The sequence below is a fragment of the Cebus imitator genome, unplaced genomic scaffold (genome assembly GCF_001604975.1).
Source record: "Cebus imitator isolate Cc_AM_T3 unplaced genomic scaffold, Cebus_imitator-1.0 Scaffold54, whole genome shotgun sequence".
Classification (NCBI taxonomy): domain Eukaryota; kingdom Metazoa; phylum Chordata; class Mammalia; order Primates; family Cebidae; genus Cebus; species Cebus imitator.
Window position 1 is genome coordinate 6,676,229 of NW_016107369.1, and position 22,132 is coordinate 6,698,360.

The 22,132-nt window shown below is 45.4% G+C and overlaps 1 protein-coding gene across 11 annotated transcripts in view; it reads right to left on the minus strand.

Moving 5' to 3' along the window:
* RGS6 (regulator of G protein signaling 6) overlaps positions 1-22,132 on the minus strand; it is a 640,379-nt gene that overhangs the window by 55,902 nt on the left and 562,345 nt on the right. For all 11 annotated transcript variants that reach the window (XM_037738572.1, XM_037738569.1, XM_017528742.2 and 8 more), the window contains 2 exons: positions 15,822-15,947; positions 7,360-7,546 (listed from right to left, as the gene is read on the minus strand). In XM_037738572.1, coding sequence (XP_037594500.1) covers positions 7,360-7,546; positions 15,822-15,947 — 313 coding nt within the window. The remainder of the gene's footprint in view (positions 1-7,359; positions 7,547-15,821; positions 15,948-22,132) is intronic.

Below are 22,132 nucleotides of genomic sequence, written 5' to 3' on the forward strand. Positions count from 1 at the left end.
GAATTGAAATCTTTGAACTACTAGTCTGTCGGGTAATAAACAGAACTGGATCACAAACGACTGATTTATTCTTTGCAAAATGCATCCCTCCCTCTGCTGTTCATCTCCCAAAAATAAAACCACCCACAGGATAAAATGAGTAACTTCCCTAGAGCAAGCAGTGTCACAGGCTCCCTTATTAAAATATGTCTGGCATGAGAGTCTACCAGGAAATGCCCTCCAATAGAGGATTAATACCAGGAAACTTGGCGTGGTCTTGTGATACTGGCACGCAATGCCGCCACCTCCACCACTGGAGCAAAGATGAACAGCTGGGAAGACTTCTACTTCTGAGTAATCTGGGCAAACATGAAATCATACTCCACTGGACTTTGGCTTTTAAACCAAGCAAATAATAGAAACCTTGCCTTCCTTATTTAAACATTCACATTTAGGTAATAATATAAACTTTTTGCTAGCGGCCTCTTATCTGCTCATGGTGGGTGTGGACTTGACAGTATCTTTCTCAGCTCTTTTATCTCCCAGACCTCATTCTGGCCTTCAGCATGCTCTTTGATTCTCTCATGAGTTCATGATGGCCAAGGAGAGCTTTGGTGTGTCAGGCTGAGGGCTACTTAAGGAAAGGAGCCCACCTATGCTTTTGGATATTCACAGCGTCTAGAACATCTGGCACTTAGTGGGTATTCCAAGTTTTGCTGAATTGGCATATTGTAGAAATTTAACGTAACTCGTCTTTCTTGATTACCTACTAGGTGTACCCCCCAAAGTTGTCTGGCAAAGCTCTCCAAAGTTGAAAGCTAAGGGACAAATTGTCCCCCACTTCTTTGATGATAGGCACAGCTAAGAATGTTACAATTCTGGACTGAATTGTCAGCATTCAGCATTCCCTTTGTGCTGTCGGAACCTATAGAGGGTAAAGAAGACCAAATCTCTCCTCCCATGAAAGAACTTTCAAATCCAGAAGTCTGGAAGACCCAGACACTCCAGGTACAGGGCAGGGTGGGGCACCTCAGCAGATACCGCAGGTACCGGGAAAGCAGTGGAGCTGGGGCAAAGAGGAAGGTGAGGTGGGGAACTGCAAGGACCAAAGCCAGTGGGGCTGGGCTGGCTCGTCCTACTCCACTATCGGTCCATTTAAAGGACAGATTTCCAATCCAATCCTATCTCAATGAAATGCTTTCTTAGGTCTGGTTTGTTTTGTTTGTAAAGAATGATGTGCTTTTAGATAAGCTCTGCCTGATGGCTAGCCATCTGGGCCTTCTATTTCCCGTGTTATTTCCCTCTGCACAGAACCTCATGCCCCACAGGTCAAGGTCTCCCAACCTGAATGGGAAAATGGATGCTCATGATGTCGATGGATGGGCAGATGGACAAATGAGTGAATGGATCCAGGGCCATCGTCCTTGGAATGTCCTTGGATACTCTGAGATTTTTAAAATGGAAGCCAAGCAGCCACTGTGCTGGCAGCTGATTCCTATCGCTTCTAGAGCCTGTGGAGGCTTTGGAAAGAGGCAGATGTCCTACAAGGAAGCTGTGGGTTCTCAATACTTCCTGTGGTTTAATTCTCTCCACCAATAACTGCCAGCAGAGCTTTAGATGACATGCCCCAGGATTCAGATCTTTCTCCTGGCTCCAGCCCGCTCTCCCCATCACCATGGGATTCACCCACTTCCAGGTGAAAGCCTTCAACGCTTTGCTACTGTCTTCAGGATGAGAATCTCAAATTCCTTAAGATGCACTCTAGGACCAGAACATTCTGTTCTTATATCCTTTTCTGGCATTTCCCCCCTGCCCCATCTAAGGGCAGATACTTTGAGAGAATTTCTTTTGGATTCAGCTTGGAATTATGAGACCCCCCAGAGAGTTCTAAAGCCATTAATTTTTGTGAGTTCACAGTTACAAATATATAGCACTTTTTACTTTTTCAAAGATTTTTCAGGGCTATTAGCTCATCTGATTTCTCTAAAATCCTTAGCAGGCTGTAGAGAAGAAATCACCCCCATTTTACAGATGAGGAAACTAAGGGAGAGAAGGTCAAGGCTTTTGCCTGAGACCACATAGCAAGTAGGTGACAAGGTAGGTCCTTCGAGGCCCCACGGTTAGGAACAGAGAATTCAATCCGTAGCATAAAGAACTGAGTCCTTTAAAAAAAGTAATCGTGGCCCATATTTTTTCTCCCCTCACAAGGCTAAATCTATGAAACTGGAACAACACAGCAAACAGCTGAGGGCTATGGTCACAGCCCACAGACCTTTATGGAAGATTTGGTCTTGGCCCAAATTTTCAAAGCTAAATGGATCAGCAAAACACAAGTGCAAATGCTGGGCCCATGCTGACAGGGTGTCTTGTGAAATATTTCCACAGGAAGCAAACACAGGCAATTAACTTGGCTCCAACAATGCATGTGGTCAAATAAGAAAGAAAACCCTTGCAGAGAGGCTGCACCCACCCCCAGTCCCTGCCTCCAGTGAATCCATAAATCTGGCTGTACTTTCACCCAGGCTACTGAGCACTAATGTTAAAGCACATGACCACCACAGAGGTATACGAGAACCATCATGACCAGCTGAGAAAGCCGCCCAGAGTCCCTGAGCCCAATGGGCCACTCAAAGGGCTGAGATGTTAACATCCCCATTTATCCGATGGGCAAACTGAGAAGAGAAAGTTTGAAGAACTTAAATGTAGAATTCTAGAAGGAACTCCTAGAGTCTTGGCCTTTCTCTAGGGATGGGCACTTTTCCAGGTCTCAGTGTGACAACCACGCCCTCAGCACTAACAATCCAGGGACAGAGTGGTCTGAGCAGAATCTCAGTCAGCAAGCGAGGCCATCCTGGCTGGTCATGGTCTGCTAAGGATTTTAACCTCCTTTTTATACCTGGGAACTTCCGAACTTCACCTCCCTTGCTGGGGCAGGCAGCCAGTGCTGGCCAGGAAGGTAAGGCAGTGTGAGTCTTTTGGCACCTGCTGACCTCTGCTCTGCAACACTCAATCCTGATATAGAAACATTCACAATTCAGATTGCTGTGCTGCCATGGCTGGGTCAAAACAAAGTCTCCTCTAACCTATTCTCTGATATCCATCATGCCCAATCCTCCATCCTGTAGATTTCTGGATTTCTTGAAGCATTTCAATAATTTTCATGACATACTATTTAGTACAGGGCCTGTGATTCAAATGGCTGAAGAAAACGAAAGGAAAAATTATATTTTGTGAAAAATTATATGAAGCTGGATTTCACTGTTCATAAATAAACACAGCCATAGGTCCTCATTTATGCTGTTTACATTGCTGTGTTGCTGCATTGTAGCTGCTTTTGTATGGTAGAATTGAATTGTTGTGACATAGACCATAGGACTCACAAAGCCTGCAATGTCTACTGTCTGGCTCTTTTTAGAAAAAGTTTAGTTTTTTAACTGACCCCTGGTTTTAGGTAAAAGGCAGGTTACAGGATCACCCTATTTGTAAAATCCCCTGTTGTGGAATGATGTTGTGTCTCTCTAAATTTCATATTGTGGAAGCCCTGATGCCCAGTGTGGTGGTATTTGGAGGTGGGTCTTTTGGGAGGTAATTAGGTTTAGATGAAGTCATGATAGAGGCGCTTATGATTGCATTAGTGTTCTCATAAGAAGAGGAAGAGAGACCAGAGTGCATATCCCGCTATAAGGACACAGCAAGAAGGTAGCCACCTGCAAGCCAGGAAGAGAGCCCTCACCAGCAACCAAATCTGCTGGCACCTTGATCTTGGATTTCCCACTCTCAAGAACCATGATAAATAAATTTCTGTAGTTTAAGCCACCCAGTCTGTGCTGTTTTGTTGTACAGACCTTACATGTAGCTACACACATAAATCAAGGAAGAAAATATGCCCAAAGAGGGGTTATCTCTGCGTGCTAAGATTACATGAAATTATTTAAAAATTTTCACCAAATACATTCAACATAAAAGCATAAAAAGAATATTAGTGACGTTATAAAAATAAGATGGTAGTATTTACTCTGTCTTACTGTGGGGCAAACACTGCTAGCGGTTGACATGCTTCGTTTCACCTGGTCCCCATTCCACCCTATGCATAGGCTCCATTGTATCTCTGTTCTACAGAGGAGGGAAGGAAGACTTAGGGAATTTAAGTAACTTGTTCAAGGTCACTCTGCTAGCAAGGAGCACTTTGTATATTATGATGGAAATACACTTAAGAAGCGATAGAGAATTGGGCTGAAAATAGGGATTGGCTTAGAAAGATTGTTTTATTCCCACTCATGGAGACTAATCCTAGCAGATAATGAAGAAGATGGAGATGCTTAAGACATCCTCATTTCTAGTCTACCTCACAAGATTGCTGTGGAAATGAGATGTAATGTACTTAGAAGTACCTGGAAAATGGCAGAGCACTGTACTAATGGAGATTGGATATTCTTGTCAATATCTAACTTTCATTAGGCTGACTTCTCCACTTCTTCCATCAAATCTTTCTGAAATTAGAAACAACATAAATGTCCAAGAAGAGAGGATTGGCTGATTAAACTATGGTGCCTCCACGCAGTGGAATACTATGCAGCAACTGCAGAACCAGGCAAGAGTCACATTGTTGCTCTCCTTTTAGAGTTGTGGTTTAGAGGCTGTTCTGTGTAGTATAAAGCAAATGAGTAATTATGTTATCATCCACAGTGCCCTTGAACGTCAGGATTCTTAGCATAGAGAAAAGAGGCACAGATGTAAGAAACAAGTGGTTAAATAAAATCCCTCGCAGGTCAGAATTTGAATTAAAAGAATCAGTATGAACTCATGATGTATTTTTATTATGAACAACAACACATTTCCTAGCTCTGTCAACTGAAAAGGGCAGAAATGATAAACAAACCAGAAACAATGAACACTCTTAAGTGCCTAGATTTTAGTCTCTGAAAACCATTTCCCACTAAGCAGAATCAGGGATGCTTGGAGAAATGGCTTATTCTGGGAAGGGCAAAGCCTGGAATATCTTAGCTTCCTTGCTATTTGGATGACATCAAAGACCACTAGGGCTATGTCAGAAAGAACTAAAGACATGGTCCAATCTAAGCATTAATAAAAATAATCAGCAAAATGGATTAAAACATAGCACATATGTTTAAACCCATGAGTTTACAAAGATAGTAAAATCAAAACAATAGACCCTAATGTTTACCATAGGAAGATAACAGTAAACCACTCATGCTGGAAACTGGCAAATGAAGGGATAGAATCAAACATTCATCCTGCTCTTCTCATGTGAACTGTACTGCTAGTTAATCCCATAGTGGTGGAAGGAAGTTTCTCTTTATCAAATATTCCAGCTACTAAGTAAAGAAAGAATGATAAACTTAGTATGTCATCATTTTGTAACCTCTAATTAATGAATGGATATAAGCAATAGACATCAATATCTGCAAAAAAGACAAAAAGAGAGGTGGCTAGACATGTGCCTTCTGATAGGAGAGTACCAACAATCCATGAAGTCGTTTTGTACATAAAAATCAAACCTAAATCTGATTGAATAGCTAAAACAATTAATGCATAGGAAAGAGAGATGATAGAAGAACATGTTAAATAGCACCACATGGCTGCAGTCAGAAAAATCCAGAGCTTGGAAATCTTTACAGGACAAAGGATCTAATTCCTTCATCAAATAAATTGCAAGGGGATGTGGGGAGGGGAGGGAGATAAAGGACATTGTGGCAATGTTAAAGCAAAGGGATCCATTTTCCTTAGCAATACATATCTCAGTGTTGCAGATAAAATGATGCAATATCTTGGATTTGTTTTAAAGTCGCCTGGTGGCAGGTGAAAAAGTAGGTGGGTGGGGCTAGAGATAAAACAAGATCAGACATATACTGATGATTTCTGAGGCTGGATGAGGATTTATAAAGATTTGCTGTTTTGCTCTTTCCACTTTTCCAAGTGGTTAAAAGTTTTCATGATACAAATTAAATCTCTCCTGATGTCATGCTTGAAGTGGTAATACTAGGCTGGATGCATCAAGGTTCTGACCAGTATCCCTCTTCTTGTGTTTCATGAATAATGCAGCTTTGGGCTTCAGCTCATCCACGCAGGGAACCCCCACGGAAATTCCCTGTCACTCTCCTCTCTGGCCAAGTCAATATGGTGCTTGAAAGCATGCATACATACACATAAGCAAAAACATCTCAGCAAAGAGCTCTCATGACTCAAACATTCTGCTTTGAAGCTGCAAGGGGGATCAAGGAGTCACGATTTCATGACTGGCACAGGCATTTGATGGAATTTGTGACAGGAGGAGAGAAGAAGTTATGGTGCTAAGGTTAGCAGGTGTTTCCATCTTGAAGCTCTCAGCAAAGGACAAGGCAAATCCGGACGACAAGGGACACTGTGTTCTCACACCATTATTTGCGCTGATGCAGCTACACTGAATTTCTTCAATCAGATAATAATGTCTGCAAGAGGTCAAACTACCCAAATTCTCTACTGGGGACTCGAGAGGTGAGAGAAATCAGTGTGGCCAAGGAGACAACAGCAAAATCTTAAGCCCTATCACTGGGTGTGGGATGGCGAGAGGAAATACAAATTAGGGGCCAGGAAATAAGAAACCAATCCTATGCTTATTTTTAGAAATGGCACCTCCCAGCCATGAAAGTCTAGTCTGCTGTTTAGGGTGGTTTCCGTTTCTTCAGCCAGCATCACTAGCATCTGTGAGCATCCTAATTGTGTCCTATAGGGTTGGGGGTCACTCCTGCGGGCTTGCTTTAACCTAGGGCTCACCCGTTTGGGGCACTTCTCACACTGCTGAAGCTGCCCGTTTACTTGTCTGTCTCCCACACTTGCTGGTAACCTTGTTGAGAACAGGGGTTTTGCCTGTTCTTTGTGGTATCTTACCACATAGCATGGAGCCTGGAATGTGTTTAAAAATGTATTTAAAAAATATTCACTGCAGAGTTGGAGATCACTGCAGAAGCAGGGTAAAGGGGTAGTTATCAGTGCGGGCTTCAGAGGTAGACAGATGTGGGTCTGACTCACGGCCCTGCTAACTCACTACACCTGCTTTCCTAATGCTGTGTTACGGTTTCCAGATTCTACCACCGACTTATGACAAGGCTTTGGATTTTGTAAAACACTTTGAGCCTTTCCTGGAATACATAAAGCATACAGCTGCACATTTTTGTTTCTATATAATAACATAACTCATCTAGGAAAACAATCCTGGGATTTTGCTGTGCATCTATCTGGCGTGGTTTCCATGGATGAACCTATAAATAACCAAATCTGAAATTTTGACTACCCACAGTGCCTTGGACTTGAGTTACTAGGTCAGGTGATGAAGTGGACAAAAGAACACCTTCTGACAACCACTTGAGTAGATAAGCAAACCTGAGCATCTTCAAATGTGTATCTCCCTCCATCTTTGACGTTTTGACTGGTTATCTCATAGCTGTGAGAATCCAGGTTGATTGCACTTGGAGCCCCCGGAGCCAGAAACTCTTGCCAGATTTCTTCTACCCTCCTGGCCACATCCTGTAGGGGCTGTTTCTTGAGATCTTGGACAGCCAGCCAGAACCTGAAGAGGGGGCAGAAACACAGTCAGTTCAAGAGGGCTCAGCACTGGGATCTTGCCAGAGATGGCCCCAGAGCTGACGGCCCATGAAACCCATTCTGCTGCATCTCTTAGCTGCCTTGATGCCACCACACAGGCTGCAAAGACCATGGAGATGGCTGAAAATATCAAAGGTGTTCCACTGTTGTGGAGGACAGAAAAGAACTGCATATTAAAAAATCAATGTGTTTCTCATTATCTGAAAGAGATTTCTCTCCCTTTATAAGGTTTCTCAGCTCAGCACTATTGCTGCTACTTCGGGCTGGATAAGTCTTGGCTGTTGTGTATAATGTAGGATGTTCAGCAGCAAGCTTGGCCTCTACCCACTAGATGCCAGTAGCAACCCCCCCTTCCCAAGTTACAACAACTAAACATGTTTCCAAACATTGCCCAATGTCCCCTGGGAGATGAACTCATTCCTGGCTGAGAACCCCAGTGCTACATACATGCTACCACACAGACAGTGTGAGTCCCTTTGTCAAATCTAGTTGGGATCAATTGGTGGCATCAAAATGAAGGAAAGACAGGATCCTGGAATCATAAAGACTATCTGTGCGAGAATGAAGCGGCCATTCCTATTCATTCCTATTACAGATGTAGAAACTGAGCCAGTTCAGATCAGTGTTCAGCATGGGGCTTAGTAAATAGTAAGTGCTCCATACATGGGTTTCAAAGTGAAGATGGGCGCATCTGGAACAGTGCTGAAGAGGCATACGCTGAAGACTTCTGCGCACTTCCCTATTTGCCTGTTTAATCCCTCCGCGTCCGCAAGGGAGCAGACCGTGGGAGAACCGTGTATGAGCTCTTTTTTGCTGAGAGCTGCAGCAGCCAGAGCCAAAGCTTGGACAACAGCTACCGGGTCCAGAGGACGCTTCCCAAGGCAGCCTTGCAGCAGGACCCAGGTCTGCGTGTCACATCCTTTGCCCTATGAACGGACAGGCCAGCTCCCCCCCACCGGTGAGTCAGAGAGAAGGTCCCGTGCTGGTTCCCACAGCTGCAGGAATCACAGGTAGTCTAGTCGACAGAAAGAGAAGGACAAGCCAAGCTGAACCACGACATGGTGGAAAGTGTGGTCAGAGCATTTGATCTGTCATCAAATTTCATCCAAAGTAAGATGTACTGGGTTGCTTTTTTTTTTTTTTTTTTTAAGGTTAAACAGGTTTTTCTGTTGCTGTTCAATGTCTTTGGAGCCAAGTGCATGGCCCAAAGGTGCCACTCAGTGGCAGAGTGGAGTAATGCAGCCCCATTTCCACAAAGTGAGAAGAGGGGGGTGTGTGTTTGCGTGTGTGTGCGTGTGCACGTGTGTGTGACCCCATCCCCAAGTGCTGGGCTCCAACTTTTCCCATAATTTGCCATTTTTGGCCATTTAGGATTCTGATGATTTCCTTAAAGGGACCCCTCAGTGACCTTGCAGAGACAAGGCAGGGAAGGCTTCATGACTCCCATCAGATGAGGAAGCCGGCTCTGACCTCCTCCTGTTTATGCGTATCTTGTACCTTTCTGGGTGCCTCTCTCCTCATCTGTAAAATGGGCATCGAGTAGATGGAGGGATATGTGACATGGCTCGGGAAAACTTGCCATCCAGACTTAACTCAGAGCTTTCAGGTCCTGTGAGTGGGAGCTGAGGAGGGGTCAGTGTGGTGGCCAAAGGCTCAACGCTGGCCCAGTGTGACCCCCCGCGATTCCGGCCCTCTCTCTGTAGGCGAACCGGGCAGACACTGCTGCCCAGCTCTTGCTGCTGCCATCTGGCGTCCCCTACCCTTCCACAGCTCTCTGACTGCCCCAAGTCCTGGGTGCTCAGGTCCTTCTGGCTTCTGGGTGAGAGGAAAGCAGTCATGTTCCTTTATCCAGAGCCCAGAGAGGGCAGGGAAGGAAGGGTTTGAAAGGAGCTTCAGGCAGGCCCTTGACACTCGAGCTGGGGCACGGGTTTCCTCCATCTCCCAGGCCGGGCCTAGGTTCCTTAGGGCTCTCTGTCCACTCTCTCAGGTCTCAGAAGGAAGTGGCTGAGAGGCTTAAAGGTGAAAACGGCCATCTGCTGGCGAGAGTACCTACAAGGCTTTCCCTGCCTGGAAGGCCACGTCTGACAAGCAGGTGAAAGACACGGGGAACCTGGCTCTAAAGGAAGAAGCCAGTGTTGGTGTTTCCGAGGACCAGAAGGAGTCAAGTCTCCAGAGGTGAAGTCAGTGAGTGCTCCTCAGCACCATGTCACATAGGGAGGTGCCTGGGCTGAACCCTGGCTGGAAGCAACCTTCTGGGTCAGCGTCTTCCCACGCCCCCTGGGCCCCTGCACCTTGTCACACAAATGGATGACACCCGGGTGATTTCCTGCCCCTCAATCAGTGCCACATGGGAGGCTGCCTTCTGCCATCTCTGTCAGTGCTGAGGAGGAGCTGCTGAGCCCCTCTGGGAAGGCCCCGAAAATCCCAGGAGCTCTGCAGTCTCCCTGCGGTTCCTGAGAGCTCAGGGTCCTTTTTGCAGGATGATTTGGGGGCCACATGAAAATGCACATCACTCAGCTGGATATAGAGATAACCCAGAGCTGATGGAAAAACAAATTTCAGAATCTTTTTTTTTTTTTTTTTTGAGACAGGGTAGGGTCTTGCTCTGTTGCCCAGGCTGGAGTGCAGTGGCTCGATTTTGGCTCTCTGCAACCTCTGCCTCCCAGGTTCAAGTGATTCAGCCTCCTGAGTAGTTGGAATTACAGGGGCATGTCACCATGCCCAGCTAATTTTTGTATTTTTAATCAAGATGGGGTTTCACCATGTTGGCCAGGCTGGTCTCGAACTCCTGGCCTCAAGTGATCCGCCCCGCTCAGCCTCTCAAAGTGCTGGGATGACAGGCAAGCCATCACACCAGGCCCCAGAATCAAATTTAATAAATGTTTACATAAAAATGTTTCCTTTGTCACATAAAACCAAGATTTATTTAAGTACAAGGAAAAACAACAGGCGTGCTGGAAGAAGAGGAAGGGGAGGGGAGAGAAAAGGAGGGAAGGAGGGGGGAAGGGGGAGAAGAAACAGAGGGACGGTGTGGGGTAACATTCCCTAGACAGCAGTTTTCTCTCCCTGCACACACTGGGGACTCTCCCTGGCCTTCTGTCTGCCTTGGAGCTGACCTGCCTTGTCTCTCTCAGACAACAGCAAAAATGCTGTCACAACAGCATCCTGACATCCCATGCGTTTACCGTCACTGGTTTTGAAGAACTTTTGTGTCCATTTGAAATTCAGAACAGGCTTTGGTTCATGTTGGCTGGCCATCTTCGAGCCCATAGGCCTGAGCCGGGAACTCAGAGCCCAGGCTGCCCAGGCCACCCTCCCCGCTGCAGAGAGCCACAGCAGCCCCTCTCTGCATATCTGCTGCCCACGGGAGGCCTGTTGAGGCTTTGGAAGATTCTGCTCTTAACCTACAGGTCCCGTTCCTCCCCGAGGGCAGCAGCAGGGAGTGAAATGCCAGCAACTGCATCAAATCCACCCATCCTGCACTAAGCTCCGTGGCTTGCTACAGAAGGGCCGCTGTGACTGGCAGGCCACAGGGACTGGTCTCTGGGAGACCACCTGTCCTGTCCTGACCCTGGTCCATGCCAATTGTTATAGCAGCAGTGGGGAGGCAGCTCCTGTGCAGGCACTTGATCCCTGTTCATGACTTAGAAATGCTGGTGGGGCCGGGTGCGGTGGCTCACACCTGTAATCCAAGCACTTTGGGAGGCTGAGGTGGGCAGATCACCAGGTCAGGAGTTTGAGATCAGCTTGACCAACATGGAGAATCCCTGTCTATACTAAAAATGCAACAATTAGCCAGGTGTGGTGGCACATGCCTGTAATCCTAGTTACTCAGGAGCTTGAGGCAGGAGAATTGCTTGAACCTGGGAGGTGGAGGTTGCAGTGAGTCAAGATTGCACCACTGCACTCCAGCCTGGGCACAGAACGAGGCTCCACCTCAAAAAAAAAAAAAAAAAAAAAAAGAAATACTGGTGGGGAAACTGGCATTTGGAGAGAGGCAGCCCGGGCTCAGATACCACTGGGGCAAAGCAGCGGAGAACAGGATGGGAGGGCCACCCAGGGGGAGCCCCCTTTCTCCCTAGAGGCTTTCAAGGAATAGGATTTTCTCTCAAGGCTGGCTGCGCAAAAAAAATCGTGTGGCCTTTGATCATTCTCCATCCTGCCAGGAGGTCTGGGCAGACCCTCAGTCACTGCTTTACATATCTTTTCCTAAACTAGAATTTTCATGGGTTTGCAAATACAGCTTTTGGGTTGTTCCCAGAGAAAAAGCAAACTCTGGGAGAGAAGAAAGTGTTTCTGTGCCCTCTGCTGGTCAACCGGAGACGTAGGAACAGGGCTTAAACTTGGTTTAGTTCCCTGAGGGGCCGAAATTCCCGGGCACCTACGTTAGTAACGCCCCCAGCACCAGTGAAGCTGAGTTCTGCTCACTGGGCAGTGGCTGAAACACTGCAGATGGTTGTGGTGTCGTGGGAGTCATCGCTGTTCCTATTAATCGTGGGTTTGGTAAGTGGTGGGTCCTGCTGGGCCTAGCAAACCTTCTGAGGTCCGGAGTCAGGGCCCCTGCCAGAGACTAGAGCTCTGGAGAGGAACCTGGCACCCCACCGTGTTCCCTTTTAATTGCTTCTCCTTTCAGCCGACACTGTGTGGAACTCAGATCACCAATCTTCAGGTTACAGGAGCAACTACCTTCTCTCAGGAGATGTTACAGCTCATAAAAAATGTACAGGGGATACTCCTGGCTGTGGATTTTGATTTTTAACTCATTCTCTGCCATGCAGCAGAGGGTGTAAGCCAGGGAGGACAAAAATTTGTGTAGGGGAGATGTGGGAGAGGGCACAAAGATGGATGGCGAGGAGTGACTGTCACTATTCCGGGAAAATACACAAAGCAGGCGGAAGGATGAGGCCAAGAAACTGAGCGGAGCTCCCTGTCTCAGAGCTGTGAGGCCCCTGCCCTGTGGACAGAGCCATCTGCATTCCCAAGGCACTCAGCAAACAGCTGTCTGTGGCTCCATTCAGGGCAAAGGGAGCTGGCACCTGGCTCAGGGTGGGTCTGAGAAGGAGAAAAAGAGGTCGTCCTTGCACAGAGAGCTCACGGCTTCAGCGAAATGCACTGCTGGCCATACCCCACCCAGTCCAGGCAGATGACGCCCCACCCTCATCTCACAGACCCACCCGGAAGAAACTGATCAAAGGGGACTTCAGATTCTATTGTGTCATCATAGAAGTCATTCCTTAAAGGATCCAGGGTGACACTTTGGTTCTCCTCTGTTCTGCCTTCTGAAGCTCTGATACAAATTCAGCCGCTTGGCTACTTAACTGGCACCCCGTGGGTTGTGCAAAATGTGATGATCTAAGCATCCCTTTCACTGGAGAGACAAGAGGGAGCACAGGAGGACAGAGGAAGTGGACAAGCACTTTGTAATTTACTCAGGTGAGTTCTGGGTCAGGCTTTTTCCTGCCATGCTACAATGCCAGTGGCCTGGGTCTCTGACCAACCCTGCAGAGAAGGGACGGCCCCAGCAGAGGCAACGTGACGGGTTGGTAGGACCCTCAAGTTGTGCCACATTGCACAACTCCCAGGGGCCGCCATGGCATGGGCCACGGTGGAGGTGCATCTGCATGGCTGTGCATGGCTGCCCTGATATTTATGCAGTCAGATTTGAATCCTAGACCCCATGCGACGGTAGGTGCTACGTCGGCATCTGCAGCTAAAGGAATGGGGAAGAGGCCATCCTGTGATGGATGACAGAAGAATCCTACAGTTATGTGATTGACAACTGGGCTTCTCTCCCACCCATCATGTAGCCAGTCATGCTGAATATCATAAAAATGGAATCTGGGCATTCAGAGAGGATTTCAGAGGCTCTTGCCTCTCCTTTTCCTCCCTATTCTATTTTCCTTACTCCCTTTCCTGTCATGGATCAGGGGTGACCCTCTGAAGTCTGGATTTCTGCATGCTAGGGGGTGTGGCTTAGGCTCTGGTACACAGACACATGCTTACACGTGGGCGTTCACCCAAGATTAAATGTAGTCCTCCTGGCACAGGGAAAGGAGCTGGCAGAGGTGCAGGAGGTGATGGCAGGAGGAAGCACTGAACACCTGCCAGGGACACACTCCTCGGTGCACTCCAGGCCTTAAGTGTGATGCATAATTTGTGAAAGTAGTCTGAACTGCTGTGTGGTTCTGACTACACTCGGGGCTTTCCAGAATAAATGCTCTAACCAGGCAAGGCAGTAGCTGAGCCAGTGGATGCTCCTGGGACCCTCACAATGACCAAATCCTGGGTCATTCTTCAAGCTCTCTGCAATAGTGCAGGCAGTGCTACCTGTGGGCTGAGATGTAGTTAGGTAAAGGGGGACTCTATACCACTCCATCTTGGAGACACAAGAGGAACAGATAAGAAGGGGAGATGAAAAAGACTCCCAGAGATGGCTCATAGGGGCCATGGTGGGGGTAGAAACTGGGACTGAGCTGCCTACACAAAGAGACCGCCTGGGTCCATCAAGCTGGCCACAGAGGGCTTTCCTTCCTATGCCCGGGAAGCTAGTCTGGGCACCACCCTGGTGAAGAGTATGAGAAGTCAAACCTTCTGTTACAAATACTTCATCAGGCATTGAAGCAAAGATCTGAAGTGTTTGGAATCATGCTTTAGCATAAGGAAAGGTGCCTGTATCATAACCCAAAATAAGATTCTCAGCCTTATCTGGTTTACAACAGACACATGGATGCCTAGAATGGTGTGCTCCGTACAGCTAGTCAGCATCTATGCGTCCTCCCAGGAGCTTACAGCGTGGGAGAGTCTCACGGCCACCCCTCTCCTCATTTGGTCCTCCAGCTTGGAGTATTCTCTCTCCTTCTTCTTTGTCTACTGTTATCCTGTATATTCTTTCAAGTCCAGCTTATGATTTAACCACTTCAGCTTTCATTGATTCTTCTCCTTTAAATGCTTTCAAAATGGTTCTTAGAGTTTTACACTCATTTATAGACATTCAACGATTTAATCACTTCTTATGCTTTTTCCTCAAGGACCTACAAGGTCGTTGCAGGCAAAGATCACACATCTTGACTTGCGTCTCTCAGCAGACTCTCACAGGGCTTGATACAGCACAGGTGTGGCATAAATATCACTTGATTGACATATGGGACTGAGATGGTCTCAACTTCAACTAAGTAGATGGATGTTACACGTTAACTTTGGAGGGGCAGTCCTTTGCTTGCAGTACATGCTCTGAGTTTTTAAAGTAATAAAATATTTAAACATTATTAAAACATCTTTAAAGAAAACAGCACTGGAAGATGAGTGTTACTCTGCTATATAAATCAGAACGTGGCACAAAGAAAAAAGAGAGAGAGATTCCATCTTACCCATTAAGAAATCACCAGTTTGCTAAGATCACTAGGTAAGTCTTAGATAAGTCACATTTTCTTCAGATTTCTGATTCTTGATCCAATGCGATAAAAGTCTAAATAAACAAGATCCCCAATTTTTCATGACCAAAGAGATCTTACTTTTAATTTGCCCCCTTTTCTTCCTCTCACATTGGACCTGAGGTTTTGAGTATCTTATTTTTTTCTCCTATTAAACAGTAATTATTAATACATTCTCATCAAGTACCAGTTATAGAACAACAGGATCAATCAGATGTTCTCACTGACATCAGATGATCAGAGTAACCACTATTTGGAGTTGACAGAAGTTGTTCTAAAAGAAAAAAGCATGTTTTTATTAGCTGCTACAGTTACGTAGCTGCTACAGTTACATCTCTGGTTATTGAGTGGTATTTACTTTGCTTGTTGAAATTCTGAAATGAGCCCACTGACTCCTCCCTCTTCTGTTTAGCGTCTCAGACATTCAGGTCCCTAGACTGGGAAGTTTGGAGGAGAGAGCCTCTGAGCTGCCTCTCCACTCTGAAGCTTCCTGGTTCTGTGGCTGTACTTAATGAATAATGTCATCAAATCCGTTTGACTATTTAATTATTATTGAAGACTTACTTCCAATTAGTTGAACAAAGGTCACAGAGACTTGAAGTAAAACATGCTGGTGTTAGTAGGTGCTATTATGGTGGAGTCAGAGTTGCATATTTTAATTTGTTCTTCCCCATTTCAACCTCAGCCAGATTAGCTGGCATTTGAATTTGAACCCTGATAATGTTTTATTGAGAAAGAGAGATGGAGAGACCGATCATGCAAATTTCTTCACACACATTCTGCACACAGCTCAAACTCTGAGAGATTTACCTGAGGTTTTCTGAACTGAACTCAGACTCCAGGAATCGTAGAAACTGGTCTCGTCCCACCTGGTCTTTCAATATCTCATCAAAAGAGAAGCCCCATCTTTTTACTCGCTGTTGGCTGGGCTCTTTGCTTTGGGGTGAAAGAAGAAGGTTAAAAAAAATCAATACCAGGGAAAAGCTTGTGTCATATTCTTTTCAGCGACTCCAATCTGTTTTGCAGTCATGCACCAAAGGGAAACATCTCATATTTAAGGGGAAGATTCTATAAAAGCTGCACAAATTCCAAATGCAGACCTTTGTATAACAACAGTAACCAGTGATGAACAGTTTCTTTAAGGAGGCATGTTAAGGGATGGTCACCAGCATGCCCTTCAAATGGCTGCTGTCTCCCATGTCATTTATTAAGCTCCCGGGACCATTCCTGTCAATTATGGACCCAATTTTTGACTCCATAATTTTTTCATGAGTACTATAACCCAGGATGCTTCATGGACCCAATCTTTCATCAAAACATATTATCCCCCACCTCCCACACCTTCTTCAACCCTCAGGGGAGAAATTAGGGTCCTGCTTAGAGTCAAGGGATGTACAACTGGTTACAAATGTATTGACACATCCAGAATAATGCATATTCTCTGGTTAGAAGCAGATTGTTACATGCATTTATTGCTTTAACAACCACGTACAGTGCTTACCATGTGCTAGACATTGTCCAAGCATTTTATATCTGTTAACTCACTGAGTCCTCACAACTACTCTGTGAAAAATATACTAGTATTATTCCCATTTTCCAGATAGAGAAAGTGAAGCCTCATGATAGTTTTCCCAAGGACACACAGCTAGGAAGTAATGAAGTCAAGAATCAAATCTAGACAGCAAGGCTCCAGAGGGCATCCAGTTGTTGTTGTTTTTTTTTTTTTTTTTTTTTTTGTTCGTGGTTGTTGTTTTTTTTTTTTTTTTTTTTTTTTTTTTTTTTTTTTTCTTTTTTTTTTTTTTTTTTAACAGAGCCTCACTTTGTTGCCAGGTTGGATTGCTATTTCGCTTTCTCTGCTCTCTTCTACCTCTGCCTTCCCAGGTTCAAGCGATTCTCCTGCCTAAGCCTCCTGAGTAGCTAGGACTACAGGTGTGCACCACCACGGCCAGTTAATTTTTTGTATTTTTGGGAGAGATGGAGTTTCACCATGTGGGCCAGGCTGGTCTCGAACTCCTGACCTCAGGTGATCCCGCAATGTGATGTGTAGAGATTCACTCAGGGTGGTTGGCAAAATATTAAGGGAAATATTTGGGAAAGTGGTAAGATTATAGTCTCAAACCTTTTGGAAAGCTGAAAGGTTTTTATTAACTTATGGAACAGGCTGAAGACAGCCAGTCCTTACCTTAGAACCTGAGGTCATAGAGTGAAGATTAGGGATAACAGAAGCATCCCCAGTTAAGTCTGTTCGGCCCTACATTCCTTTGTCTCTACTCTACCTACTTGTTTACTCATATAAACTTTGTGCTGGATAGCTCTCTCGGGGAGGTTGAAGGGGGATTACTAGTTAATGGTGTTTGCTCTGGGCTCTGGAACCAAACCTTTTGTCATTCGTAAAACCACTCTTTTAACCATGTTAATTATCCACAAGCATGTTGACTTAGAACCTCTGTTATTAAATCTATACTGAATAAATGCGAGGGCGAACAGCAAGTAGGGGTTGGTTAGCTACAATTGCCCTCTGAGAGCAGCTGATGACCTCTCTAGCCCACTCAATTCACTGTACTTTGTGTGTGAGTGTATTTATTCATCCATTGCTGAACCAGGGTCTGCAGGACAGACCTCTGGAAGTGCTGATCAGCATCTCAGGTAGCGTCTCTGACATGATCAATGCCGCAGTGATGTTATTAGGAGGCAGGATCTTTGGGAGGTTGATTAGGTTATGAGTGGGATCAGTGCTCTATGAGAGACCAGAGATCTAGTTCAAAGATGGCTGTCTTCTTGCTATGAAGACATAGCAGGAAGACAGCCATCTATGAACTAGAAAGCAGATCCTTGCCAGATATTGAATTTGCCAGCACTCTGATCTTGGACTTGCTTGCTCCAGAACTGTGAGAAATAAATTTCTGTTGTTTATAAGTCACATAGTCTATAGTATTTTTGTTATAGCAAACTATAACAGACTAAGACAGAAATTGATACTGCAAGTAGGATGCTGCTGTAATCAACAACTAAAAACGTGAAAGTGGCTTACAGGGTAAAGAAGAGTTTTGAGATATATGTTAGAAAAAGCCTCAGTTGGCTGGGTGTGGTGGCTCATGCCTGTAATCCCAGGACTTTGGGACACTGAAGTGGGTGATTCATGAAGTTAATAATTTGAGACCAGCCTGGCCAACATGGCAAAACCCCATCTCTACTAAACACACACACACACACACACACACACACACACACACACACACAATTAGCTGGGCATGGTGGTGGGCACCTGTAATTCCAGCTACTCTGGAGGTTGAGGCAGGAGAACCATTTGAACCCAGGAGGTGGAGGCTGCAGTGAGCCGAGATCACCCCACTGCACTCCAGCCTGGGTGACAGAGTGAGACTCTATCTCAAAGAAAAGAAAAAGCCTAAAATGCTATAACCAGGCCTGTATAGGATATTTTGGTGAGGACTCAGAAAGAAAAGAAGAGAGCTATAAAGAAAGCCTCAATCTTCCTTGATAATACCTAAATAATCCTGAACAGAATGTTGGTAGAAATATAGATGGTAAAAGCCATTCTGGTGACTTTTAGACATAAATGAGACTTATATTACTGGAAACTGGAGAAAGTTGATCCTCACTATAAAGTAGCAAAGAATTTGGCTGAATTGTGTTTGTATTCTAGTATTTTGTGAAAGGTAAAACTTGCAAGCGATGAAATTAACTATTTAGCTGAGGAAATTTCTGAGCAATGTGTTGAAGGTGCAGATTGGCTCCTCCTGACTACTTATAGTAAAACATGACTACAGAATTGTTAAGCAAAAAGAAACCAGAACCTGAAGATTTGGAAAATTCTTAGTCTATCCATATTGCAAAAAATAGAAAATAAAAAAAATAAGACCACTAACAGTGTGGCCAAGTTACTGTTTTATAAGGATATTAGTATGGATGAGTCATCTTAATAGAATCCAGGAACTATTCTTCAAGACAATGGAAGAATTATTCAAAAGCAATTCAGAGCTCATCAAGGCTGCCACTTGTACCAGAGGTCCAGAATGCAAGGGCCATGTGGTGGTAGAGCAGAACAGTTTTAAAGGATCAACTCATCTCTTCAGTTTAGGTAGGCCAGGATGCCCCTGCCCAGTGCCTTGGGGATGAGGTCCCCACAGACAGCTGCAATGTGGGCTGCACTCAGCAGAGCCATGGGGGACTGGGCTACACAGAAAACCTGCAGGCAAGGAACCCCAGCCTGGGAAAGCCCCAGGGGACACAGGAGAAAGCTGCTGTGGGGCCATCCCGTCAAGCTGTGTGGATAATGCTGCCACCCAGATGGGCCTGGAAGACAGAACATCAGCCCAGGAAAGCCATGGGTGCATGACTCCAGCCCAGGAGACCTGTGGAGGTGGGGCTACTGCCCCAGTGGGTCTAAAAGACAGAGCATTGAGCCAAAAAGAATTATTCTAGAGCCTTACAGTTTAAGGCTGTTTTGCCCTGTTATAACAGTTTTTCCCTGTTATATTTTGGACTTACTTGGGACTCATTACCTTTGTTATATTTTGGACTTACTAGGGACCCATTACCTTTGTTATATTTTAGACTTACTTGGGACCATTACCTTTTTCTTCTTTCCTATTTCACATTTCTTCTTTTGGAATGAAAATATCTATCCTATACCTCTCCCACTACTGTAGTTTGGAAGCACATAACTTATTTGGTTTCACAGGTTCTCAGCTGGAGAGGAATTTGCCTCTGGATAAATGGTATTTTTAATCTCATTCATATCTGATTTAGATGATATTTAGATAAACTTTGGACTTTAGAAGTGATGCTAGAATAAAGACTTTGGGGACTATTGGGATGGAATGAATGTATTTTGTATGCAAGAGGGCATATGTTCTGGGGATCTTGGGGTAGAATGGTATGGACTTAATGTGTTCCCCCTCAAATTTACATGTTGAAATCCTGATCCCCAATGTGATGATGTTGGGAGGTGAAGCCTTTGGGAGGTAACCGGGTCATGTGGAATGCGACTAGTGTCCTTATAAAAAGACACCCCAGAGCTCTCTTGCCTTTCTACCATGTGAGGATCCAGCAAGAAGCCAGCCATTTATGAACTAGGAAGGAGGCCCTCACCAGACACCCAATCTGTGGCATCTTGACCTTAAACTTCCCAGCCTCCAGAACTGTGAAAAGGAATTTCTATTGTTTTTAAGCCACAGAGTCTATGGCATTTTTGCTTTAGCAGCCTGAACAGACTAAGATAAGTTATTAGAAAAATTATGAAATAATAAGACAATTCCTTAAAAAGAAAATAATCCAATATCCCCATCTCAGAGCCAAGGCCACTGAAGAAACAATCATAATTTTATTTAATACCCCAAGAACAACCTGAGGGTCCTGAATATGCCAATGGAGAGTGGTCCAGTTATTTATGCTGTGTAACAAACCATCCTAAAACCTAGGGGCTTGAAAAAGCAACTTATTATTCTCTCGCTCTCCTATGGGTTGACTAGGTTCCACGGGGTGGTTCTCACTTGGGGCTCACATGGTTGTAGGTGGGTGGCAGCTGGAGGTGGGGTCATTTGAAGGTTTGACTGGGCTGTGCATCCAGGAAGGCTCATCACCTAGCAGGTGATGCTAGTTGCTGACCAGGAGCTCAGCTGAGGCTGTTGACCAGCCTATCTGCACATGGCCTCTCCAGTGGCTTTGGCTTCTCATAGCATGGCAGATGGATTCCAAGAAGGAACGTCTCAAGAGCAAATATTTAAAATGACCACGAAGGAAGCCACCACAGGGATTCTGCATTACTCGTTCTCAAACAGTTTGAGAGAGGGAAAAAGATGTTCCCTTCTTTTCATCTGGCCTTGGTCTTGTTGTTCTACTTGATATAAAGAGGGAAGGCACCAATTGGCCATATTTGGAGATCCACTACCATAGGAAAGGAGCTTGACTAACATCCTGGATTAATAGTTCTGTCAAACTTGCTGTGCATGGGCAGCGCAGGGATGATCTCTGCCTCTCAGCAGGTCAGGCTGGCTGCGAGTGAATGCCTATGGCTAAGCTGGACAAGCCAGGTTCCTTGCAGTTCTTTGCTCATGTGCCTGATACCCAGAGAGGGAGAGAGAAATGGAAGTCATGTGGAGAGAGCAAATCACAAACCACATTCTGCTGGCAGCACCAGGTTTCATTAGACCCCAGCATCTGGTTAGTGGCACCACCAGAAACACTTTCCATACGTGTCTCTGGGACAATCTCCTGGTGGTGTTTAGATGACATAAAGAATTATGTCATCTGGCAACTTTTGGCTGACTTTTTCTCAGTGAGAAGCCCTGGTGATCACTATTTCCTTTAATTAAACTTTACTTTTCAGAATTTACTCTTTTTTTTAGGGGTCTCGTTCTGTCACCCAGGCAGGAGTGCAGTGGTGTGATCACAGCTCACTGTGGTGCATAAACTTGAGGTGTGGCTTGCCCATCCTTTAAAACAGTACCCTTTTTCCCCTCTGCATATAATACTCTTATTCTTCAACTTCCAGATCAAACAGCTTGTCTGAGAAGGAGAAAGGATTAAAGCATAATTTTATACTATTTACGCTATATCCTATGTCATCTTGTCCATGTTCTGTTCAACTACCATGCCATCTTCCATTTGGTTGTCTGTAACCTCCCAGGGCAGACACAGTGTATTCTCTACCTTGCAGAATTCAGACATGGTCCGTGACATCCTGGACCCTGGAAATCATAACAAGTCTGCTTAGAACCCTTCATCCAGCCCAGTAAAGTGCAAAGCCCACCTGAGACTGACATGAACTCCTGAGGGAGTCCTGCTTTCTCAGGGTCTCCACTTTCCTGCAAACATTGACCCACCTTCTCCAAACCCCTCCTCCGTGAAGCGTCTGGGAGGGTGGGGGCCTTCACTGGAATTTGAAGGTATTGAGAAGGGGGTACATATTGCACCTCCTAGCAGCCTCCTACTTAAAAATCACATACTAGACATTCCTGCTTTTGAAAAGCCCCTGGTCACCTCAGTGCTAGGCATTTCCCTGGCCCTGCACAAAGACCTAGTTTTTGTTGGCCTCTAGCTTCTCCCCCTCCCCTGCTTTCCCCTCCCCTTAGTTCTCCCCTCTCAGGAACAGAGAATTC